The sequence below is a fragment of the Lepidochelys kempii genome, chromosome 3 (assembly GCF_965140285.1).
Source record: "Lepidochelys kempii isolate rLepKem1 chromosome 3, rLepKem1.hap1, whole genome shotgun sequence".
NCBI lineage: Eukaryota > Metazoa > Chordata > Testudines > Cheloniidae > Lepidochelys > Lepidochelys kempii.
This window is the reverse complement of record NC_136382.1, coordinates 174,001,216-174,024,639: the sequence shown is the minus strand read 5'-3', so window position 1 is coordinate 174,024,639 and position 23,424 is coordinate 174,001,216. Positions and strand designations below refer to the sequence as shown.

Below are 23,424 nucleotides of genomic sequence, written 5' to 3'. Positions count from 1 at the left end.
GCACCTCCTACCACAGAGTCCCATTCAGGACCTGCCAAAACCAGCACTATGAACCCCACACTGGAGCCTAGCCATGAAACATGGAAGCATGCACATAAGAATGGCAGTAAGTCTTCCTTCAGATTCAGAAAAGAGGCTGCACCATTTATGAGTTCTGGCCATGGAGGAGGGGCACATTCCAAGGCCCACAGGAGTGAGAAGAATCATGGAATTGTAGGACTGGAAGGAACTTCAAAAGGTCATCTAGTCCAGTCCCCTGCACTCATGGCAGGACTAAGTATTATCTAGACCATTCCTGACAGGTGTTTATCTAACCTGATCTGAAAAATCTCCAGTGATGGAGATTCCACAACATCCTTGAGCAGTTTATTCCAGTACTTAACCACCATAACAGGAAGTTTTTCTTAATGACCAACGTAAACCATCCTTGCTGCAATTTTAAGCCTGTTGCTTCTTGTCCTATCTTCTGATGTTAAGGAGAATAATTTTTCTCCCTCCTCCTTGTAACAACTTTTTTATCATGCCCCTCAGTTGTCTTTTCTCCAAACCCAGTTTTTTCAGTCTTCCCTCATAGGTCATGTTTTCTAGACCTTTTAATAATTTTTGTTGCTCTTCTCTGGACTTTCTCCAGTTTGTCCACATCTTTCCTGAAATGTAGCACCCAGAACTGGACACAATACTCCAGTTGAGGTCTAATCAGCATGGAGTAGAGCGGAAGAATTACTTCTTGTGTCTTGCTTACAACACTCCTGCTAATACATCCCAGAATGATGTTTGCCCTCTTCCGCCCCCCACCCTTTTTTTTTTTTTGCAAGTATTACACTATTGACTCATATTTAGCTTGTGATCCACCATGACTCCCAGCTCCCTTTCTGAAGTACTCCTTCCTAGGCAGTCATTTCCCATTTTGTATGAGTGCAACTGATTGTTCCTTCCTAAGTAGAGTACTTTGCATTTGTCCTTATTGAATTGCATCCTATTTTCTTCAGGTCATTTCTCCAGTTTATCCAGATCATTCTGAATTTTGGACCTGTCCTCCAAAGCACTGGCAACCCCTCCCAACTTGGTATTGTCCGCAAACTTTATAAGTGTGCTCTCTGTGCCATTATCTAAATCATTGATGAAGATATTGAACAAAGCTGGACCAAGAACTGATCCCTGTGGGACCCCATTTGATATGCCCTTCCAGCTTGACTGAACCACTGATAACTTTTTGAGAACAGTTTTCCAACCAGTTACGCAACCACCTTATAGTAGCTCCATCTAGGTTGTATTTCCCTGTTTTTTTATGAGAAGGTCATGTGAGATAATATCAGAACCTTACTAAAGTCAAGATATACCACATCTACCACTTCCCCCCATCCACAAGGTTTGTTACCCTGTCAAAGAAAGCTATTAGGTTGTTTTGACACAATTTGTTCTTGACAAATCCATGCTGACTGTTACTTACCATCTTACTATCTTCTAGGTTTTTGTAAATTGCTTAATTATTTGCTCCCTTATCTTTCCAGGTACAGAAGTTAAGCTGACTGGTCTGTAATTCCCCAGGTTGTCCTTATTTGCCGGGTCATTCACCAGATCCGCCAGTCCCAGTTCCCAAACCACACAACCCTCCTGCGTCAACTCTGTCAGTGCAGCATGAATTTAGCAAGGCAGGCCCCATTACCAGCCCTGGGTCTGTCCATGGATTAGATGTCATTAACACTGGGGAGAATCGGATGTGCTCCTGGGCCTTATGAACTATTTGCCCTGGATCAGATGACGTCTCCTTAGGTTCATTTGCCTGCTAAGAGGGCTCCCTCTCCTCTGTGGGATCCACTGCCCTCTGGCTGTGTTCCTACAGCACACCTGTTCAGTCGGTCCCGTCAGCGACACCATGTGTATAGGCCTCCAGTTCCACTGAGTCTGAGGTTTCAGCCACTATGCGTGCTGTTCCAAAGGTATGCCTAACAGAGGGTTCTGATGGCTCCGTCTTGATCTACCCAGGAGGTGCAGAACAGTCAGACCCATCTACTCAACATCTTGCATGCATCAGTACAGGCCAGAGTTGCCTTACTGATCAATGATACCCCATTCTCCAACTGGCATGCACCATATGGCATACCTTAGCTATGTGCACCCCTACCCCAAAGGGAGTGGAAAGAGGTACTGTGTCCACCCCAAGAGGTCTGAGTTTCTGTTCTCCCACCCTCTGCCTAATTCCTTTGGTGATCCAGGCTGCTATGGAGATGGCCGAGCAACAGCATCCATGCTCCAACCCCTCTAACAAGGAGGGCAAGAGGTTAGACCTGATGGATAGAAAGGTCTTTTCCTCGGCCAGCCTCCAATTCTATATCTTGAACTACATAGTAATGATGGCCAAATATGACTTTTTGAACTATGGGCAGATGGCGGGTTTTGCAGATAAGCTACCTCAGAAGGATTGTACCTGCTTCCAGGCTATTCTGGAGGAGGTCAAGTTGGTCTTCAGGACCATACTTCAGGCTGCAGTTAATTACGCGAACAATGGTGACTGGAATCATCATGAGAGGATATTCCTGGTTACATTCCTTAGACTTCCCTAGAGAGGTTCAGAGCACAACTGAAGACCTTCCTTATTTGATGAATCACACCTCTTCAACCAGAAGACGGATGATTCTTTGCAGTCACTGAAGGACTCTAGAGCCACCTTACGATCCGGCACCGAAATGAAAATTTTACCATCCACCACCTGCACAACACTATTGAACTCCCCAATTGTACCACCAATGAGCCTATGAATCTTCACAGAAGCATCTGAAGATCCACAGGTCTTGTCTGCCAGTGCAGCCCTCTACACAGAACACCTAATCTTTGCATAAGCATTATTTCTGAGTGCATCTCAATACTCTTGTTGACCACTCCCTTTGAGGGCTGTATAAAACTTTCTACCAGCATGGAGCGCAATAACAGAGAAGTGGGTTCTGGATGTTGTTTGACATGGCAGTACGATCAAGTTTACAACACTATCTCCTTGACACCCACCCAGCCGGAGCTGGTTTCAGGAATCACTCTCGCAGCAGTATTCTTACCCTAGAGATAGACTCCCTGCTGCAGAGAGGAGCAGTGGAACCAGTCCCTGCAACCTTTCAGGGTACAAGGTTCTATTCCAGATATTTCCTGGTAACCAAGAAGAAAGGAAGATGCAGACCTATCTTGGATCTCCGACACCTCAAGTGTTCCATTCACAAATCAAAGTTCTGCATCGTCATGCTTGCGGCCATCATTCTCTTGCTAGAAAAAGCCATGCAGTTTACAGCTCTCGATATGCAGGACGCTTACTTCCATGTCAACATCCGCTCAACCACAGATGGTTCCTGAGGTTCACGGTGGATCTGCGACACTTCCAATACAGGACTCACCACTGCTCCACAAGTCTTCACAAATATTTTTTCTGTGATAGCAGCTTACCTCCGACAGCAAGGAGTCCTCATCTACCCTTACCTGGCCAACTGGCTACTGGCAGTGCAATCCAGAAAGGAAGCTCAGGAATCAACAAACTCCTTCTACTCCTCTCCTCCCTAGAGGTGAGTGTGAACATTGGAAAAATCAGCTTTTCAACCTACAAGGTCCCTGGAGTTCATTGGAGCACGCATCAGTGCGACCTCCAGATGTGCTTACCTGCTGAAAGACACCCTGGAGTCTACTGGACCCTGATTGCTTTGGTGACATCCAACGCCTCAGTCTCAGCCAGAGCTGTTCTTTCCCTCCTCAGCCACAGAGCAGCATGTACCGTGTCACAGCATTTGCTTGCCTGCACATCTGCTTCCTCCAACTATGGTGCAACCAACCCATGGACACCATTCTCATTGTCCCACCAGAGATCATCGCTTCCCTCCGATGGTGGACAGACCCCTTCCAAGTATGCTTCAGAATGCCATTCCTCCCATCCTCACCGAGCATGTCAACCCTAACAGACTTGATGGCTGTGGAGCACACATGGGATATTGCATGATGCAAGGAACTTTTGCATCCTGGCTGCTCAAGTGGTCCATCAACATCCTGGAACTTTGGGCAGTACACAAGGCATGCAGCATGCTTTTGCTGTCCATCCATTCTTGTCATGCTCTCGGCATGTCGGACAACACCATTACAGTTTACTACATAAACAAGCAAGGAGGCAAAAGTTCCCAGCGCTGTGTGCAGAAGCTATGTGCCTCTGGAAATGGTGCATTGTACATTGTATCCTCTTGTCAACCGCCTGCCTACCAGGGACCCAGAACATGATTGCCAATGCTCTCAGCAGGAACTTGACAACCAACTGTGAATGGGACCTGCATGACCCAGAATTGCAGATGTTTTTGGTCAATGGGGGACCTCTTTGCATCTGACACCAATGCCACATACATTCAGTACTGCTCAAGGGGAGGAGTCTGTCCATTTGCAGGGCGATGTGCTGGTTGTCGCCTGGTTGGACTGGGTCAACTGTGCCTTCCCTCTCCTACAACTTGTGTCATCCGTCCTTCAATCACCGTCTCCCATCTGAGTTTTTGGTCATCCTGATCGCTCCATTCTGGCCTCGCCAGTTCTGATTTCCTCTGCTTCTCTGCATGTCAAAACATCTTCCACTCCTGCTCCCAATGTTCCTGGAACTGCTCTCTCAATGTTATGGCAGGCACCCCGATCCATAGATGCTTCAGCTCAGACTGGTTTTCGGATGGACGCCCCTGCTAGCATGAGAGTGTTCGTTGGCAGTATGAGATGTCCTCTCCAATATCAGGAAGGACTCCACAAGACGATCCTACTGAGCTAAGTGGGCACATTTAATGTCCTGGGCCCAACAGAAATGTCTTGCCCCCAAGGCTGTTGGCATCCCAATGTTCTTGGACTATTTCCTCTATCTAATGGCTTCAGGACTAGCTCTCAACTCAGGGTGCACTCAGCAGCTATTAGCGCTTTCCAGCCTCCGGTGGAGGGTCATTCAGTTTTTACCCACCCTTTGACTGCCTGGTTCTGGAAAGGCCTTGTACATAAATACCTGCCCATCCAACCTATCGCTCCTCAGTGGGACCTCAACCTAGACCCTATGTCATTAATTAACTCTCCCTTTAACCCCTAGTTTCTTGTTCCCTCTTTCTTCTTTCCATGAAGGTCGTCATCCTGGTGGCTATCGCCTCTGCAAGGAAGGTTGGCAAACTGGGAGCCATGATGGCAAACCGCCCTTTCACCACATTTCATAAGGATAAAGTTTCACTGTGCTTGCATCCCAAATTTCTACGAAAAGTGGTTTCCTGCTTCCTCTTCAACCATCTCATATGTTTGCCAACCTTCTTTTGCAAACCATATACCTCAAATGAGGAATGTTGACTTCACTCCCTCGATGTCCATAGGGCCCTGTCCTTTTACCTACAGTGGGCAAAGCCCTTCCGGAAGTCTCCTAGACTATTCGTGGCCATAGTGGAGAGACTTAAAGGGCAGGCCATTTCCACTCAGAGAATCTCAAAGTGGGTTTCAGATGCATTACACTCTATCAACTATCAGGGCAGTCCCCGTTCAGTGGGAGCACCGGCATCAGTTACTGCCACGATCATGACCTGTCCCTTGCGGACATATGTAAGGCAGCCATGTGGAGTTCGATACATACCTTTTTTTTCTTGTTATGCTCCAGTGCATGATAATGCAACAGACGCCTCATTCGGTGCAGCGGTTCTCTGTTCCATGGTTCTGTCATCTTCCTTATATCTTTCTCCTAGCTACATACTGCTTGTTAATCATCCTCAATGGAGAATAATAAGGACCATCATTCAAAGAAGAAGGGAGGCTACTTACCTGTAACTGGAGGTTCTTTGAGATGTGTGGTCCCTATCTGTCTTCCAGTCCCACCCTCCTTCCCCCATGCTGTGGATCTGGTAGATCTGTGGTGAAGGTGCAGTCAGTCTCCCCATCCTTTATTGCCATGAGTGAAACCATGAGGCAATGCAAGGGAGCATGCCGAGACTGGACACTATTACTTTGAAAAGCTCTGGGTCCGAGCACATGCACATAAACCTGTGTGGATAGAATATTTCCCTCATTTGAGACTATCTGCTGACTCAGGAGATACATGTTTCTGCAGTGCTCAGATGGAAAAATGCTTCCTCTTGGCCGAATAGTGTTTCCTACTTGATTCGTTCTTTTTCTCAAAACAGCTTGGCTTTCCCTCTGTTTTATGAATCCACCTGGCAGTAGTCAGTGTGTGCCATCCACTATCAGAGGGTTATTCAGTTTTCACTCACCCTTTTGACTAACATTCTTAAAGGGCCTAATCAGAATTTTCCTGCCTGTAAGGAAACTGCGCCTCATTGGGACTTGTACGTTCGGCACTGCCTAAGCCTCCCTTACAATCACCAGACACATGTTCTGTGCCTCAGGTGTCAATGAAAGTTGCATTCTTTGTGGCCAACACCTCGGCCACAAGGATGGGTGAACTGGGAGCCCTAATAGTGGATTTGCCATACACTATATTACATACGGACAAAGTCCTTATGACGACACCCGAAATTTACCACTGAAATAGTTTGTGAGTTTCACATAAACCAATCAATCCACTTATCTGTGTTTCTTCTGAAACAGTGTGCATCTGAAGAGGAGGCGAGACTTCACTTCTACTATGAGCTCTCACCTTCTACCTGCAAAGGACAAAACAAATTAGAAAATCTAGCTTGTTTCTCACTATAGCAGAATGAGTCAGAGGACAGGCTGTATCCTCCCAGAGGATCCCTGATTGGATCTCAGGCTGTATCCTGCTCTGTTACAAATTGTTGCATTTTCCTCCCCATCATGGGGTAAGGGTTCTTTCTACACAAGCAACTTCAGTGGCATCACTTCAGGAAGTACTTTTAGCTGATGTTTGTAGAGCAGCTACATAAAGTTCCACCCACGTATTTGCAAGACATTATGCTCTAGCAGAGAATGGTGCTGAATCATCCTTTGGGATATCAGTTCTCCAACAGCTCTGCTGCCTGCATCCGTGCACCCTCCTACTGCAGTACTGCTTTTCTGCCAATCATAGTGGAAGTCATACAGGGACCCGTACTCCAAGAAGAGGAGCCTTGTGGTAACTAAGGTTCTTCAAGTTGTGTGGTCCCTATATGTATTCCACTACCTGTCCACCTGCTCTCCTTCCCCTCTGCTTTGGAGCTTTACTGGCTTCACAGTAGAGAAGGAACTGGATAGGCTGTTGCTTCAACTCTCAAGATGGCAGAAGCGGGGGGTACTTGAACTGGGGAGCCTTTCACATCCCAGGTGAGTTTCCTAACCATTGAGCTAAAAGTTACCATAATATCTTAGAAGTATAGGACTGGAAGGGATCTCAGTAGGTCATCTAGTCCAGTCCCCTGCACTCAAGGCAGAACTAAGTAATAACTAGACCATTTCTAACCGTTGTTTGTAGAACCTGTTCTTAAAAACCTCCAAGATTCCCTAGCCAATTTGTTCCAGTGCTTAACTATCCTGACAATTAGAAAATTTTCCTAGCTTCCAATCTAAACTTCCCTTGCTGCAATTTAAGCCCATTTAAATTATGAGGTAGTCTCTCCCTCCCCCCACTTCTTACAAAAATGGCATAGTCGCCTAATGCCAAGAGAGTGTTTGCAGCTGATAATCCCAAGCAGTGGGAGGCACCTCTCTGCAGCCAAGACTTAGGTACCTATTTCCCTAAGAGGGTCTGACTTAGCACAAATCCCTCCCCGTGGCATCTCCCATTGGCTAGTTTGGGTAAGAAGCTGCATGGTATACGCTGGCTTTTGTGAATCCCATTCTGAGCTGCTTATATTTCATGATTCACTGTACCTAGGTGCCTAACTCAGGCTTTGAATTCCAGGGATTTTCTAGAGACCTAAAAGTTGGACAACACTAAGCATCACCTAAGTTCCTTTGTGAATCTAGCCCATGCTATCTAAATGGCTTTCAGTTCCCATAAATGTCTTTGAGACCGTTCTTCCATCTTACCATGGCAATTAGTAGCTTAACAAGAGAGCTTGAGGAGACCCTCTTGACTTGAGTACTTTTAACCTAAACAAAGTTCAAAAGTGTCTCTCTACTTGGACTTTTTTTTTTTAAATTGGCAGATTTCTAATAGCACATCCTCTTCTATAGCACACCCAGAACTCTAAAAAATTCTTCTTATTTCAGACTTTTTACAGGGTTTTTCCTGCTCCCCTCACAAAATTTATAAATGTCTTTCAGATAATCTCAAGAGGAACAATACCAAATATTCTCATCCCTCCTCATGTTCTGCGTATGTGCTACCTTCTGCCCATTTGGTTTCACATTTGCTCCTGCTGTTTGATAAACACACTCTCTTAATAAGGCCTGGTGAAGAGCAGGCATGTAAAGTCCCTCCAGAGTAATGTTTGAGAGTTTGATGGTATCATGTTAATAAATCAGACAAGAAGTGTGACTGAGCACTGAGAAAAAAGTGAATCTAACTATCCACTAAATGCTGGAAATGCACAAAGTAAATTGAGACACAAGAGAGAAATGTTTTCTCTAATATATATTGTAGTAATCTTAGTTTTACTCCTGGGGACTTCTGCACCACTGCGCATGCACAGAATTTATGTCCCCTGCAGATTTGTTTGTTTCCCTGCAGAAAAATGACTTTCTGATGGGGAAGCAAAGGGAAGCCACAAGAGCAGTCATATGACCCTCCCCAGAAGTATGTTTCGGGTGCCCAAGGCAGCCAGCAGAGAGGTAAATCACTGTGGGCCAGTAGGCAGGACTGGGGAACACCCGGCTGGTGGCTCCTACCCTGTGCCAGTCTCAGTTGCTAGTCCTGGGTGGGCTGGGGAGGACAGGATTTCCTCTTCCCCTGCACGGCATCCGGGGCTGGGTGAGACCCATCCCCAGATTTCTTCCCCAGCTGTAGGAAGCGCTGCAAACTCCTCCTGGCGCTTCCTACGTCCATTGCTCCTCAGGTGCGGGAGGAGGGATCACTGTACAGGGAGCTGCTCCCCCATCCACCCAACCCCCATGCATCCAGGCCCCCTCATATCCAGATCCTCCTACCGCATCTCACCCCTCTCCCGCACCCAGAACCCCCACTGATGAGTCGTACTCCCCATGCACCTGCACCAACCCAGTGAGCTACCTGCACCTGGATCTCCACCCTACTGAGCCCCAACCAGCTACACCTGGATCCCCACCCCACTGAGCCACACTCCCCCAGCATCTGGACCCCTCAATGAGCTCTGTTCCCTCCCCCCACACACACACACACACCGCATGGAGTCCCATTATATGAGAACGGCCATACTGGGTCAGACCAAAAGTCCATCAAACCCAGTATCCTGTCCTCTGACAGTGGCCAATGGCAGGTGCCCCAAAGGGAATGAACAGACAGGTTATCATCAAGTAATCCATGTCCTGTCACCCAATCCCAGCTTCTGGCAAACAGAGGCTAGGGACACCATTCCTGCCCATCCTGACTAATAGCCATTGATGGACCTATCTTCCATGAACCTGTCTAGCTCCCTTTTGAACCCCGTTAAAGCATTGGCCTTCACAACATCCTCTGGCAAGGAGTTTCAGAGGTTGACAGTGCGTTGTGTGAAAAAATACTTCCTTGTGTTTGTTTTAAACCTGCTACCTATTAATTTCATTTGATGGCCCCTTGTTCTTGTATTATGAGAAGGCGTAAATAACACTTCCTTATTTACTTTCTCTATACCATTCATGTTTTTATAGACCTCTATCATATCCCTCCTTAGTTGCCTCTTTTCCAAGCTGAAAAGTCCCAATCTTATTAATCTCTTCTCATATGGAAGCAATTCTATACCCCAATCATTTTTGTTGCTCTTTTCTGAATCTTTTCCATTTTCAGTATATCTTTTTTGAGATGGGGCGACCATATCTGCACGCAGTATTCAAGGTGTGGTCATACCATGGATTTATATAGAGCCAATACAATATTTTCTGTCTTCTTATCCATCCCTTTCTTGATGATTCCCAACATTCTGTTCGCTTTTTTGACTGCTGCTGCACATTGAGTGGATGATCTCAGAGAACCATCCACAATGACTCCAAGATCTATTTCTTGAGTGGTAACAGCCAATTTAGACCCCATCATTGTATATGTATAGTTAGGATTATGTTTTCTAATGTGCATTACTTTGCATTTATCAGTATTAAATTTCATCTGCCATTTTGTTGCCGAGTCACCCAGTTTTGTGAGATCCTTTTGTAGCTCTTCACAGTCTGCCTGGGGCTTAACTATCTTGAGTAGTTTTGTATCATCTGCAAATTTTGCCACCTTACTGTTTACCCCTTTTTCCATATTGTTTATGAATATGTTAATTAGGACTGGGCCCAGTATAGATCCCTGGGGGACACCACTATTTTACCTCTCTCCATTCCGAAAACTGACTATTTATTCGTACTCTTTGTTTCCTATCTTAACCCGTTACCAATCCATGAGAGAACCTTCCCTCTTATCCCATGACTGCTTATATTGTTTAAGAGCCTTTCGTGAGGGACCTTGACAAGGCTTTCTGAAAATCTAAATACCCTATATCCACTGGATCTCCTTTGTCTGCATGCTTGTTGACCCCCCTCAAAGAATTCTAGTACCATTGCATTCAGAATCCCCCAACAAGCCCCTGTGCATCCAGCTCGCACCTGGATCCCCCATTGAGCCGCCCTCACCCAGATTGCCCCACACAGAACCCTCTCAACTACACCTGGATCCCCCCATACTAAACCCCTCCACACTTGGATCCTGCCTTGCTGAGCCTGCCTGTCCACACCTGGTGCACCTGGCATGGAGTGGCAGGGCCCTGGGGTGTTTCTGGGGCAAGCGTGGTCCTTGTGCTGTGTCAGAATTGGATGCAGCCTCATTGCTGAGTCCGTGTCCCAGTGGGGAGCTGCACACTGATCTCCCACCCTGTGCAGCCAGTGGCCTGTGCTCCCCAATGCCATGTTGGAGCCTCCACATTTATGTGACAAATAAAATTTGCAGAATTTTAAAATATTGTGTGCAGAATGTATATAGATATATATTTTTGAGGCAGAATGCCCTCGGAGTATTAGTTGTTGCAGCGTGAAAACGGTAGAGCCACAATTTTCAGATTTAGATGTGATTTTTTTCTTCACTTAATGATGTCCTTTTAAGTTTAAAACAATTACTTTGATTCTGTTCTGAACTATTTCTGGTTCAAACTGACCAATTTTAACACTGTAGAATCTTAAGCAGATTTAAACTTGGAGAGTGGTCAGTTTGGATGAGCTATTACCAGCAGGAGAGTGAGTTTGTGTGTGTATGGGGGTGGGGGGGTGAGAGAACCTGGATTTGTGCAGGAAATGGCCCAACTTGATTATCATGCACATTGTGTAGAGAGTTGTCACTTTGGATGGGCTATCACCAGCAGGAGAGTGAATTTGTGTGGGGAGGTGGAGGGTGAGAAAACCTGGATTTGTGCTGGAAATGGCCCAACTTGATGATCACTTTAGATAAGCTATTACCAGCAGGACAGTGGGGTGGGAGGAGGTATTGTTTCATATTCTCTGTGTGTATATAAAGTCTGCAGCAGTTTCCACGGTATGCATCCGATGAAGTGAGCTGTAGCTCACGAAAGCTCATGCTCAAATAAATTGGTTAGTCTCTAAGGTGCCACAAGTACTCCTTTTTGCGAATACAGACTAACACGGCTGTTACTCTGAAACCTGTCATTAAGCAGCTAGATTTTTAGCAAAGTCAGGAAATGTAAAGGTTAGTTAAGTGATGATTTATCTCAGTATTCCACAAACTGAATGTTTTATGCTATATAGTTTACAATAGTAAAAGGAATGTATTAAAGTAATTAACTAAAAAATGCATAAAAATAATAAGTCAGTATGTGTAATGTCTGCATTAACACAGCTGTTGGAACAGTTTAATTTTGTATTTCCTTACTTACAGTTTTAACTGTGCAGCTTAGTGTTGCATTAATAAGTTTTTTCGCCTTTAATTGCTTTGCCTTTAAAAAGGGGGAGAGAGGAAAAGAGAGAGATTCAAAAGTTCTTCGGTTTTTGGAGTTGGTAAGCTGTTTGCTGTATAGCTTATACAGCTTGCAGAGCTTATGAAATTTACCAGTGGAACTTTGTCCTTGAACCATGTATTTCAAATTTAGTATGTACATGTAGATTTGAGCAAATCTTCTTCAGCAGAATGTTCTTGGTATGCAGTTTTTGAACATTTTCTTACTTTAAACCAACTTTTTTCCAACCAAGCAAGGGAAATAAAACCTCATTGAAAATTATGTTCCTACCAAGTTTCAAAATTTAGACATGGTTGCTGTACTCCAGTTCTTGCTTGAAAACAAAACAAAAAAAAGTAGTTAGAATTTTTGTATATATTCCCATAACTCAAAACAACTGAAAAAATTTGACTCAGACTTAAAAAAAAAAAAAAACAAAAAAAAAAAACCTCCAGGACTCAAGCCTGGTCTACATTGGGGGGGGGGGGTGTCTATCTGAGTTACGCAACTTCAGCTAAGTGAATATCGTAGCTGAAGTTGACGTACTTAGATCTTACTGCGGTGTCTTCACTGTGGTAAGTCGATGGCTGACACTCTCCCGTCAATTCCGCCTGCGCCTCTTACCGTGGTGGAGTACCAGAGTCAATGGGAGAGCACTCGGCGGTCAATTTATCGCATCTAGACTGCCCATCGATCCAGTGGGTAAAGTAGACAAGCCCCAAGTATAGAAAATCTCACCTGAAAAGGGAGAAGTTCTATCAAGTTATAAGGAAGTGAAAGCAGGGTTATAATGTAAATTGTTTTACAACCTTAACTATACCCTTAACCACCAGTATTCTGTGGTTCAATACCCACAGATTTCAGTCCTTATTACAGAATAGTACTGCAGAATTTCAGCTTTATTTTAAACAGTATATCTAGACCTTAAGATTTTAAAGAGGATCTTGAAAACATGAAACAAGTTTAAACTGATGCAGTGGATCTTCCTCCTGAGACTGTAGAGAGCCTGAAAAAATAGCTGTAAGATGAATTTGTAGTGGAATTTGTGCTATGGCGTATATGTGCCCTCAATAGAGTGGGTGCTACCTGCAAATGCTGTAATGCACACTGGATTAAGCTTGTCTTCTGGTGAGGGTGTTGCAGCTGGGACAGAAGCTGGCACTACAAACTAATGGAATGTAGTAGGAAAATTTCTGGTACTAGATGTTGATGGAGTAGGGATGTAAATAGATGCTGCAGTTGAAAAAAAGAGTCTGAGGCCTGGTGTTCCAGTTAGTGAGTAATTGCTCCTATTCTGGACGAATGTTTCATGAAGACGACAATTTGTGAACATTTGGCATTCCTCTGAAGGGGTGAGAGAGATGACTGGTGTGTATTTGTAGTCCAGAATATATGAGTACACCGCAACCTCGCTAGAACGCGGGATTTGGGATCCATGCGCGGAAACGCTTTAATATGGGGACTGCATTAAAATGAATTCCAATTAAAGTAATTAAATTTGGGATTCATGGCCACGGCCATGTTATATGCGAATTCGCGCTATATAGACGTGTGGTCTAGCGAGGGTCATGTGTATTTTGTAATGGGAAGGAATGAGATCAGCAGAGTGGCTTGTTGTTTGTTATGATCTATCAGAATATATAGCGCTCTGGTCGTCTGTAGCTGTGTGTCTCTGTAGATTCACATTGGGCGTGTGTTGAAAATGAAGGCAGGAAAAGTAAAGTTGCGTTGCATGCTCAAAGAGTTTTCAGTTGCTTTTACTTACATTATGAACCTTATTTCTTCAAATATCAAAAGCTCTTGAGATTGAAAATCAAGGCAGGCTTGTGGTCTTTGAAACAAACCATTCTTGAACTATGTGATGACTTTTTTTTTTAAATGAATTCTTGTTTCAAAATGTGTGTCACTTTTTCACTTTTACCTACCCAAATGGATCAACTAATGTCTGAGACTTCAAAAAAAAAAAAATCACATTCAATCAGAGAAACAGCATAGCAATTTTCAAACCAAAAGTACTGTTGAATGAAAAATATATTTAGAATGAAACATGGTTATTGTTTCTATAGAGTCACCAACACAATCTTTGAATTTTTTAGGATAAATGTTATTTAATTATGAATGAAGTTGGTTAGTTTAGAATTGAGAACTAAGTCGTCTTCCATTAATAAAAATCAACCATAAAATACTTCATTATGACAACATATAATTACTTTTACATTTTAAGAAAATACTTTGGCTAAGTAAACTGACATTTTTGTTTGTGCGGAAATACTGTTTTGCAGACACCAGGCTTGAGAGCTCGTCCTGGGAGGCTGCAGTGGTTTGCCGAGAAGTGTATTGCAACTAACCAGGTACATCTATTGCATCATGTCTCCTGTCTGTTTGTGATTAGTACTTTAGTGGTAATACACACATACATTTTGAAGTATTGCATGCATATCACAATTTACATAAACAGTAATGATGTAAATTGATACTTTATATTTAGTGAAAAATTATATGCAGTCTTATATTTACATTCCCAAATTTTTGGACTGAACATGTGTGTATAGACATATTTCTGAGCCGCATATATGATTATACATATAAAAATTAGATTAAACCATAGTCTGATATACAGATATTTTATGTTACATCACTTTTTTTTTTCCTCCCAAAGATGGAAACTTTAGAAAATATGGTGGAAATGACTCAAAAACTATTTGAGTGTGATAGAGATCAGATGTACTACTACCTCCTAAATTTATGCAGTAAGTTAACTGAAAATCTTTTCTTTTGCTCTATTAGGAACTGTTATTCCAGTGATAGCTTTGTGGGCATTTTAATTTTTTTTATCGTATTTGAAAAAGCCTTAAACTGTAATGGGAACAAAATGTAAGTTTTTGAACTTGTTTTGGATTTTTCAGTTAACCAATTAAAACTATATATCTGAAAAGGGCCATTCTCAGTGTAGCGCAGCTCTTGCTAAGAGTTTTCTGACTTAAGTTTGCTTTGCTAACTACCAATTCTGTTTAGGCTACTCAGACAGTAAACTGCATTTTTGCTATGAACTCCTTCTCTGCAACCCAGAAACTTTTCCTTTGGCTCTTAACATGATCTTTTATGAGATCATGGAGACATTTTTTCCTGGCTTGTGAGGTGGCCTGAAAAGTGCCCTTTGTCCTTAGTTTCACTGAACCATTTGCTTTGTCAGCTCTCCTAGTTTCTTTTTATATCCAAAGCAAATACCAATGTTGCCAAGTTTCAAAACTCTGATTCTACTTCATTTGTCTGAAGTTACATCCATAGTTGTAGCCAAAGACAGAACCCATAAAAGTTAAACCTTGTTGGCTTTTAAATTTTTCGGTTTATTCCATTTTTATAACCCAAGTAAAATACTTGAGAAATGGCTTCAGTTTTATTTATCATGGATTCCATGTACTTGTAACATGCTCTAAAGTTTTACCAATAACTTGTTTGTTGCTGTGGCCATGATTTGTGCTTTCAGATGAGAGTTTCGTTTTGTGGAGGCTTTTTTGGGTGGGAGGGGAGAGAAAATGGTTTAAAATATAGAATTAGTTATATGATCACTCTACCAGTTTAATTTTGGGGCCACTTTCTGTAGCAGAGATTAGATTCCCATTTTCTTTATATTTCACAACATTAATAAAAATTGGCCACAAATATGTGGACTGCCTGCAAGCAGTTATAACTGGGTGAGATCCATTCCACTCACATAAAGCTGGTTCAGGCTCTGTATGGGTGTGTTGGGGAGGGATAAAATACAACTCACTACTGCAACCCAGGGCTAGGGCTGCAGGATTGCTGCAGAAACCTGCCTGCCAGTGGTTTCTAGCCATGATTCATAATAGCCATTGCACTCCCGTTGTAACTGTTGCTGAGTTTACTGTGTCCACTGGATCTGGAGGCGCTGTGTTACTCCACCTTCATGCCCAACTATGTGGGATCAGCCTAGAGACCATTTCCATGACACACAAGGGTGTAGAGCCACTCCACCAGCATAGCCTCCACACAGTAGCTATGTAGAGCTTTGTGGTGTGGAGGGCCTCGTACTGACTCTCCGTTCCATGAGTAAATTTCATCCAGTGTAATTGGTCTACATACCAGTCGGTCAATTTACTACCTTTCAGTTTTAAAATAATTTGAAGAGGGAAAACCCGTGCTAATTTCTGTTACAATTCTTTGTAGTTGATATTGATGTGAAGTTTCTGTAGCTAGATTTGTTTGGTTGAAAGATTATAAAAATTTCCATTATCCCCGAATCAGCCTGTTCATAATTGGTATTTATCTCTTGTGGTATCTGAGCAGGATTTTTTAAATAGAAGGTCCCTTTCCCCATAATTACATAGCCCAAAACCCTATCCCATAAATCTGGAAATCTTTAGTCTGATTTTGCAATGTAATTTGTCGTGGCTTTTTTCTGTCTACAAAGGGGTTGAAAAGATACTCTAATAAAAATGTGATCATTGCCAAATAATTTTTTTTAATCTTCTATTGAAATTTTTAAGTATCCCAGAAATACTCCCAAAACCATTTGTAATCCACTAGAGATTATATTGACTAGCATTGTATTGGAAACCTTTATTGGGAGGTGTGAAGCTTTTTGCTGAATCCAGTGTTTCTGCTGGCAGTATCAGATTTCTGAAACAGACAGTTTTTTCGTTTTCTCCACTGCTTCTCCTCTCCCCATTTTTCAGGACATTTAACTAAAAAAAAACTTTTTATAAGATCGGGGACAGAAGAAATGTGATTAATGTGACAGAATTAAACTGAGTATCATTATCATCAGAGAAATTCCATTATATAAGAATGTAATTACTACATTGTCTGAAAAATGTTATGGAAAGTTCTGAGTCAACCTTCAGGAAAGAAAGCATTTTTCCTCATCATCAGTGACTCAGAATGCCCTCCTAACGTCTTTCATAAGCTTCCTGAGTACATGTCCCCAGGTATCTGTACAACTGTTCTACACACACTGGCTGTGATTTGCATTAATAAAGACAGTACTTCTCTGTCCACATAAAAGAGCATGATCATATTTTTATTTAGTTTGTGTCTGTAATGGTGGGTGACCAGAGCAGAGGTGGGCAAACTTTTTGGCCCGAGGGCCACATCTGGGTGGGGAAATGGTAAGCAGGACCGGGGAAGGGGGTTGGGGTGTGGGGTATAGGAGGGGATGCGGTGTGCAGGAAGGGGCTCAGGGCAAGGGATTGGGGCAGAGGAGGGGTGCGGAGTGTATGAGGGGGCTCAGGGAAGGGGGTTGAGGTGCAGAGTGAAGGAGGGGGCTCAGGGCAGGGGGTTGTGTGCAGGAGGGGCATGGGGTGCGACGGGCTCAGGGCAGGGGGCTAGGGTTCAGGAGGGGTGCGGCAGGGGGCTCAGGGTAGGGGTTTGGGGTACAGGAGGGGTGTGGGGTGCGGCAGGGGGCTCAGGGCAGGGAGTTGGGGTGCAGGATGGGTGCGGGGTGCAGGAGCGGTTCAGGCTCTGGCCTGGCGCAGCTTACCTAAAGCGGCTCCGGGGGGCAGTGGCACACACCGGGGCCAGGGCAGGCTCCCTGCCTGCCCTGGCCCCACGCTGCACCGCTCACCATGTCCTTGCGCTGTCCCTGGGAGACAGGGGGCACAGGGCTCTGCGCACTGCCCTTGCCACACCTCCAGGTACCTCCGCAAAGCTCCCATTGGCTGCGGTTCCCTGTTCCTGGCCAGTGGGAGCTGCAGGGGGTGGTGCCTGGAGGCAAGGGCAACACACAGAGCCCTCTGTCCCATCCCTCCGGGCCCCAGGGACATGGTACCAGCTGCTTCTGAGAGTGGCGCGGGGTCTGCGGCACCACAGGGGGCAATCCCACGCGCTGGATCCAAAGCCCTGAGGGGCTGGATCCGGCCCACGGGCCATAGGTTACCTACCACTGGACTAGAGGATACATGTGTAGTTTCAATACTTGGATGGTCAGCGAGTCATTTTGATGATAGAAAAAAAGATTTGCGAACTTGTAAAGTTTGGGAAGTCACATTATATTGTAGATGTTCTTGCCACATCTATTGTAAGATGTAGTATGTATAATTTCTTAATAATATGCTCTGAAATAACAGATTTTCAGGAATGATTTATTTTAACATTGATTTTGCTGTTTAGTGCAGAAAACATTATCATTGCCAGAAATTATACCATATACTTTCAAAAATGCTACTCATTCTGGTTAGCTGGAAGCTTTGAATACCTGTTTTTCATGTTCTAGAGATTAGATACTGAACATTGTGTTTGTATCAGGACATTTAGAAAGTTAGTATTATAAAAATCAGCAAAAAACTTCAGGAAAGGTCAAGTAAAATCTGTTGGCATGGATATTTATCAAGAAACCTTTACAACACTTAGTTCTAATTGTGCAAGGGAAAACTTATCATTAAAGCCTGAAGTAGTATGACACATTGTTTAACAAATGTGCAGGTTGTTTTGTTTGTTTTTCCCCCAAGAATGTAAGCTACATGTTAACAATTCCATATACAAAGGAAGATTTAGCCCCGAGCAATCTACTGACTTCAAAACACAAACATATGAGAAGATAACCACAATATATCCTTTTATTGTTAGAACTAGAGATGGTGAGTTATTATTCAGATTAAGTAGTGCTCTTTCTGCAAACTATTAGAAAACGATGGTTTCACATTATATAGCAAGAAGGTAGGATGTTTCCTGCCCTGATTAAACTTCCTGCAAGCAGAAGAGATGAATAATACAACAAAAAATAGCTAAAAGCTTATTGTACATCTTTCCTCCATGCCTTTAATACCTTTCATTTTCCCAGCAGCCTCAAAAAGCTTTAAAACCAAGCTATATTTGTATCTCCATTCTGGCTTTATAAATACTGGTTCACCATAATAAAACAACTGGGCCTAAAATATAATCTTGCTTCAACAGGAGGTAGTCCTCCTACTTCCGAACAAGCAACCTTTTCCCTCCAACAGTTGCTTGGTCTGACAGCATGTCTGCTGAGAGGAGAAATCTAAACAGATATAATTTATCAAACTCTGCCACACAAATTCTTCAGTCTGCAAGAAAAGTCGCAACAAATTCCATCTACTCAAATCGATGGAAAAGGTTTGTAGCTTTCTGTCACCTTAAAAGACAAAAACCATGCACTTGCCAGCTTTCAACCCTTTAAGACCAAGTATCAAAACTGTTTCACGCAGGAGTATGCTTGAGAGTTCTCATGGAAAACCTAGGCCATAATTCTGTATCTGCTTTCAAATTTTAAGAAGAGATAAATTAGTAGCCCTCAGTCTAATCTAAAATGTGATTCTGGGGATGAAAAACTAACCCATAACTATGTAGAACCAAGAGATGACAAAACTGTTAAAAGAAGATTTCTTAAATATCGATCTGAACTTCTGAAATAATCTAGCCCATAAAATTCATCTTCAGATTTTGACAATTTCAGATAACAAATATGTGTTAACAAACATGTGGACAGGGGGGATCCAGTGGACATAGTGTATTTAGATTTCCAGAAAGCCTTTGACAAGGTCCCTCACCAAAGGCTCTTATGTAAATTAAGTTGTCATGGGAGAAGAGGGAAGATCCTTTCATGGATTGAGAACTGGTTAAAAGACCGGGAACAAAGGGCAGGAATAAATGGTAAATTTTCAGAATGGAGAGGGATAACTATTGGTGTTCCCGAAGGGTCAGTCGTAGGACCAATCCTATTCAACTTATTCATAAATGATCTGGAAAAAGGGGTAAACAGTGAGGTGGCAAAGTTTGCAGACGATACTAAACTGCCCAAGATAGTTAAGACCAAAGCAGACTGTGAAGAACTTGAAAAAGATCTCACAAAACTTAAGTGATTGGGCAATAAAATGGCAAATGAAATTTAATGTTAATAAATGTAAAATAATGCACATTGGGGAAAAAATAACCCCAAGTATACATACAATATGATGGCAACTAATTTAGCTACAACTAATCAGGAAAGAGATCTTGGAGTCATAGTAGATAGCTCTCTGAAGATGTCCATGCAGTGCACAGCAGCAGTCAAAAAAGCAAACAAGATGTTAGGAATCGTTGAAAAAGGGATAGAGAATAAGACGAAGAATATCTTATTGCCCTTATATAAATCCATGGTACACCCACATCTTGAATACTACTTACAGCTGTGGTCTCCTCATCTCAAAAAAGATATACTGGCATTAGAAAAGGTTCAGAGAAGGGCAAATAAAATGATTAGGGGTTTGGAACAGGTCCCATATGAGGAGAGATTAAAGAAACTAGGACTTTCCATCTTGGAAAAAAGGAAACTAAGGGGGGATATGATAGAGGTATATAAAATCATGAGTGGTGTGGAGAAAGTGAATAAGGAAAAGTTATTTACTTGTTCCCATAATAGAAGAACTAGGGGCCACCAAATGAAAGTAATGGGCAGCAGGTTTAAAACAAATACAAGGAAGTTCTTCTTTACACAGCACACAGTCAAAGATGCTTTTGCCACTGAGTAATCCCTCTCGTGGTTCATAAGACTATATTGCCTTTATTGGGAGATAAATGTTGCTTGGAACCATGAGCTCACCAGAAGCTGACCCTGAAGAAGGAAGCTGTTCTAACTTGTGTTGCTCAAGCTGAGAGACCACAGAAAGTCCCTACAATCTAACATATTCAGTATACTTAGATTTGCACATTATTTTGTGATACTGCTTTGTTTTTACTACATTGTTACAGAAATACACCTTGCCAATTAGGAGTAATCTTTGATTATTTATTTATTTATTTATTTTAACTTTAGGGTGAACAATTGCAAACTTAAGTAAAGATTATTTTATTTCTTGTGCTGCATAGTCCACTGCCTCTAACGGGATCTGTCACTAAAAGCTGAACTATTTTTTATAATTTATTATCATTACACAAGATTGAGAATGCTCTCCTAGCTAAGTTTTCTAAAATAGAGCAGTCTGACTGTGAATCATGGTTGCTTCTGAGTTATTTTTGGAGCTGCAGGAGTGTATCCCTAATTTAGGTTATAAGATGGTTTCCTTTTATAAACTCAGTTTGATCCTCTCTCACTTTCTGAAAAAAGAAAATCTACATTCCACCTGAAACTTATCTTCTGTAGTATCTAACCAAAGAAGAATTTGGGAATGTATCTCAAGAATAAAGAGACATTCTTTTTCAGATATGTCAGTGTGGATCCTGCATTAGGTGTGCATGCGCTTTCACGTGCACAGGACCGTAGTCTTTTTAATAGTAGTGTCCATTGGGCTGTGCCTAGGTTGCATATGTCCTTGTGCTCTGCTCCTCCTACCCTGGGGCACAAGGGCAGAGTAGCCACAATTGTTCCTCGGTTGCCTCTTACTGCCCATGGCAGTGAGATGAAACTAGTGGTGTTCATCTGCTGCCACTTGACTGTGATTATTCAGGTCAGATCAAAATCAATTTTCTCTATCCTTATTATATTTCTATTTTTTATGACTCTCAATTTGGAACTTTTTAAAAGGCCTTTTCGTTTCTCTTGGTGCACTGCACTCCTGTCCACAGCCAAAGGTCACAAAAAGGCTTCAGGGTTTAAGCCATCTTGAAACAGCTCAATCCCTCTCTCACCGATGGCAATAGCCGTGGTCTAGTCTGCCTCGTGGAGAGTAATATTCTGTATCGGTACACTGTGTGCTGATCATTCTCTACTCAGATGTGGAAGTTCTAGGGCACCTGCCTCAGGTTTTATATCCTGGAAAAATCCATGCGGTTACCTTTTATCCGGAAGAGGGGATCAATCTAAAAACACACCAGATCCTGTTCAAATCCTCCTCTTAGAACATCCTTACCAGTTGGCAGGTGACCCCAAAGACTGACATTGACAAGAAGTTGGCATTGGGAAGTTGACTCTGTCCCTGAAGACTAGTACTGCCTCTCCCCAGAAGCGAGGAAGATTGGCACAAAGAGGCAGACATGACCTCTTTGTGGGAGAACTAGACATCAGCCTTCCAGGGAGAAAACCACTCAGAGGCTAGCAATGCTGGATTGGCCTCAAGCTTTGTGCTTAAGAAAAAGGGCTTCGCACCAGCCTTGATGTTGGCTGCAGTGCTGGTGTTGATGTTGGCACCATCTACAGAATTGCTTATGGTACCTGATGTTTCTTTAATGGAGGAGTCTACCAAGGATGTCACTGGGGGATACAGAGACCTTTTTCAGCACTGGTGCATGCTTCCAGCCCAGCAGCAAGGTTCCCATATATGTCAGTTCTGCCCCTTGATGAGGTCTATTCATCATCTTTGTCACCAGAGTATACCTTCTCACTGATGTACAGCAGGGAGCCTTCTCCCCTGTGATCAGAATGGAACCCTACGGAGCAGACCAGAGGCAGCCCATCACATGGATAGCAATGAATTGGCCAACCCCAGCAAATCCAGCCATATCGGTATAGTGTGCCACTATGGCCCTACTGGAGTTATTAGGGTACACCATCTCACATCTCTATCTGTCTTCTTTGAGGGACAGACGGAGATGTGATGCCTGTCATTTCCATCACTGAGGAAGGACTCTTGGCACCGTCAGGCATTTCTGGTACAGAGGAGATCCACACCTCAACAGGACTCTTGGCACTGGTGCTGAGGAAGAAGCAGCGGAAGACTGGCTGGGCACTCACCGACTCCAAGGTCTGCCACTCACAGGGAAGCCAGGAGAATGCAACCTGTGCCGAGCCAATCAGATTCAACAGCTGCCGCCATAGTACCATTGCCTCAGGCTGTGGGAAGGGACCCATTGAGTCTGTTACCGTTGGACTCTCCACCAAGGGAGAGCCATTGGGATACAGCCTTGGCACTACCATCTACACAAGAGACATTTGAGACAGCAGGGGAGCTACTGTCATTCTTGGTATCGCCATCCCCAGGTGCAAACTGGCACTGAAGGCAAAAGCTCCTACAGCACCAAGGCCTCAGGTGCTATCGAAAGGGAAACCAGTGATGATGGTCGCAGAGTCAGTCGCCTTCCTCCTGGCAGTGCTCTCCGGCACTGGTAGGTACTGCTCCGTGGTGGTCACCAAGGAGCGACTCCTCTCAGTTGATGCATCATGCATCCGATGAAGTGAGCTATAGCTCACGAAAGCTTATGCTCAAATAAATTGGTTAGTCTCTACGATGCCACAAGTACTCCTTTTCTTTTTCCTCTCAGTTAGACTCCAAGGCAGAGTCTTCTGCTTCCTACAGGAGCCGGCATTGATCCGAGCGCTGTTACCCAATGGCTGACATAAACCAAGGGTTCCTGCCAATGGCTTGGCCAGCACAGTGGTAAATGCCAGTGCAGTGGCCCTTTTAGACCCCCTGGACATTTCGACCAGTCCAGGAGTCACAGTCGAGGAGATCGTACTCTGTTGTTTCGGCGTGTAGAGCTCCCCCACCACCTTCTTCAGTGCAGAAACCTCGAGTTGGTACCAAGCCTAGCACCAATCCCCAGGACCTGGTACTGCAGGATCCTTCCAGGGCCGAGGGAGAAG

General features: G+C 43.5%; 1 protein-coding gene across 4 annotated transcripts in view; it reads left to right on the top strand.

Moving 5' to 3' along the window:
- The window catches only part of LRPPRC (leucine rich pentatricopeptide repeat containing), a 168,736-nt gene that overhangs the window by 103,612 nt on the left and 41,700 nt on the right, over positions 1–23,424 (top strand). For all 4 annotated transcript variants that reach the window (XM_073339084.2, XM_073339083.2, XM_073339085.2 and 1 more), the window contains 2 exons: positions 14,234–14,302; positions 14,611–14,701. In XM_073339084.2, coding sequence (XP_073195185.2) covers positions 14,234–14,302; positions 14,611–14,701 — 160 coding nt within the window. The remainder of the gene's footprint in view (positions 1–14,233; positions 14,303–14,610; positions 14,702–23,424) is intronic.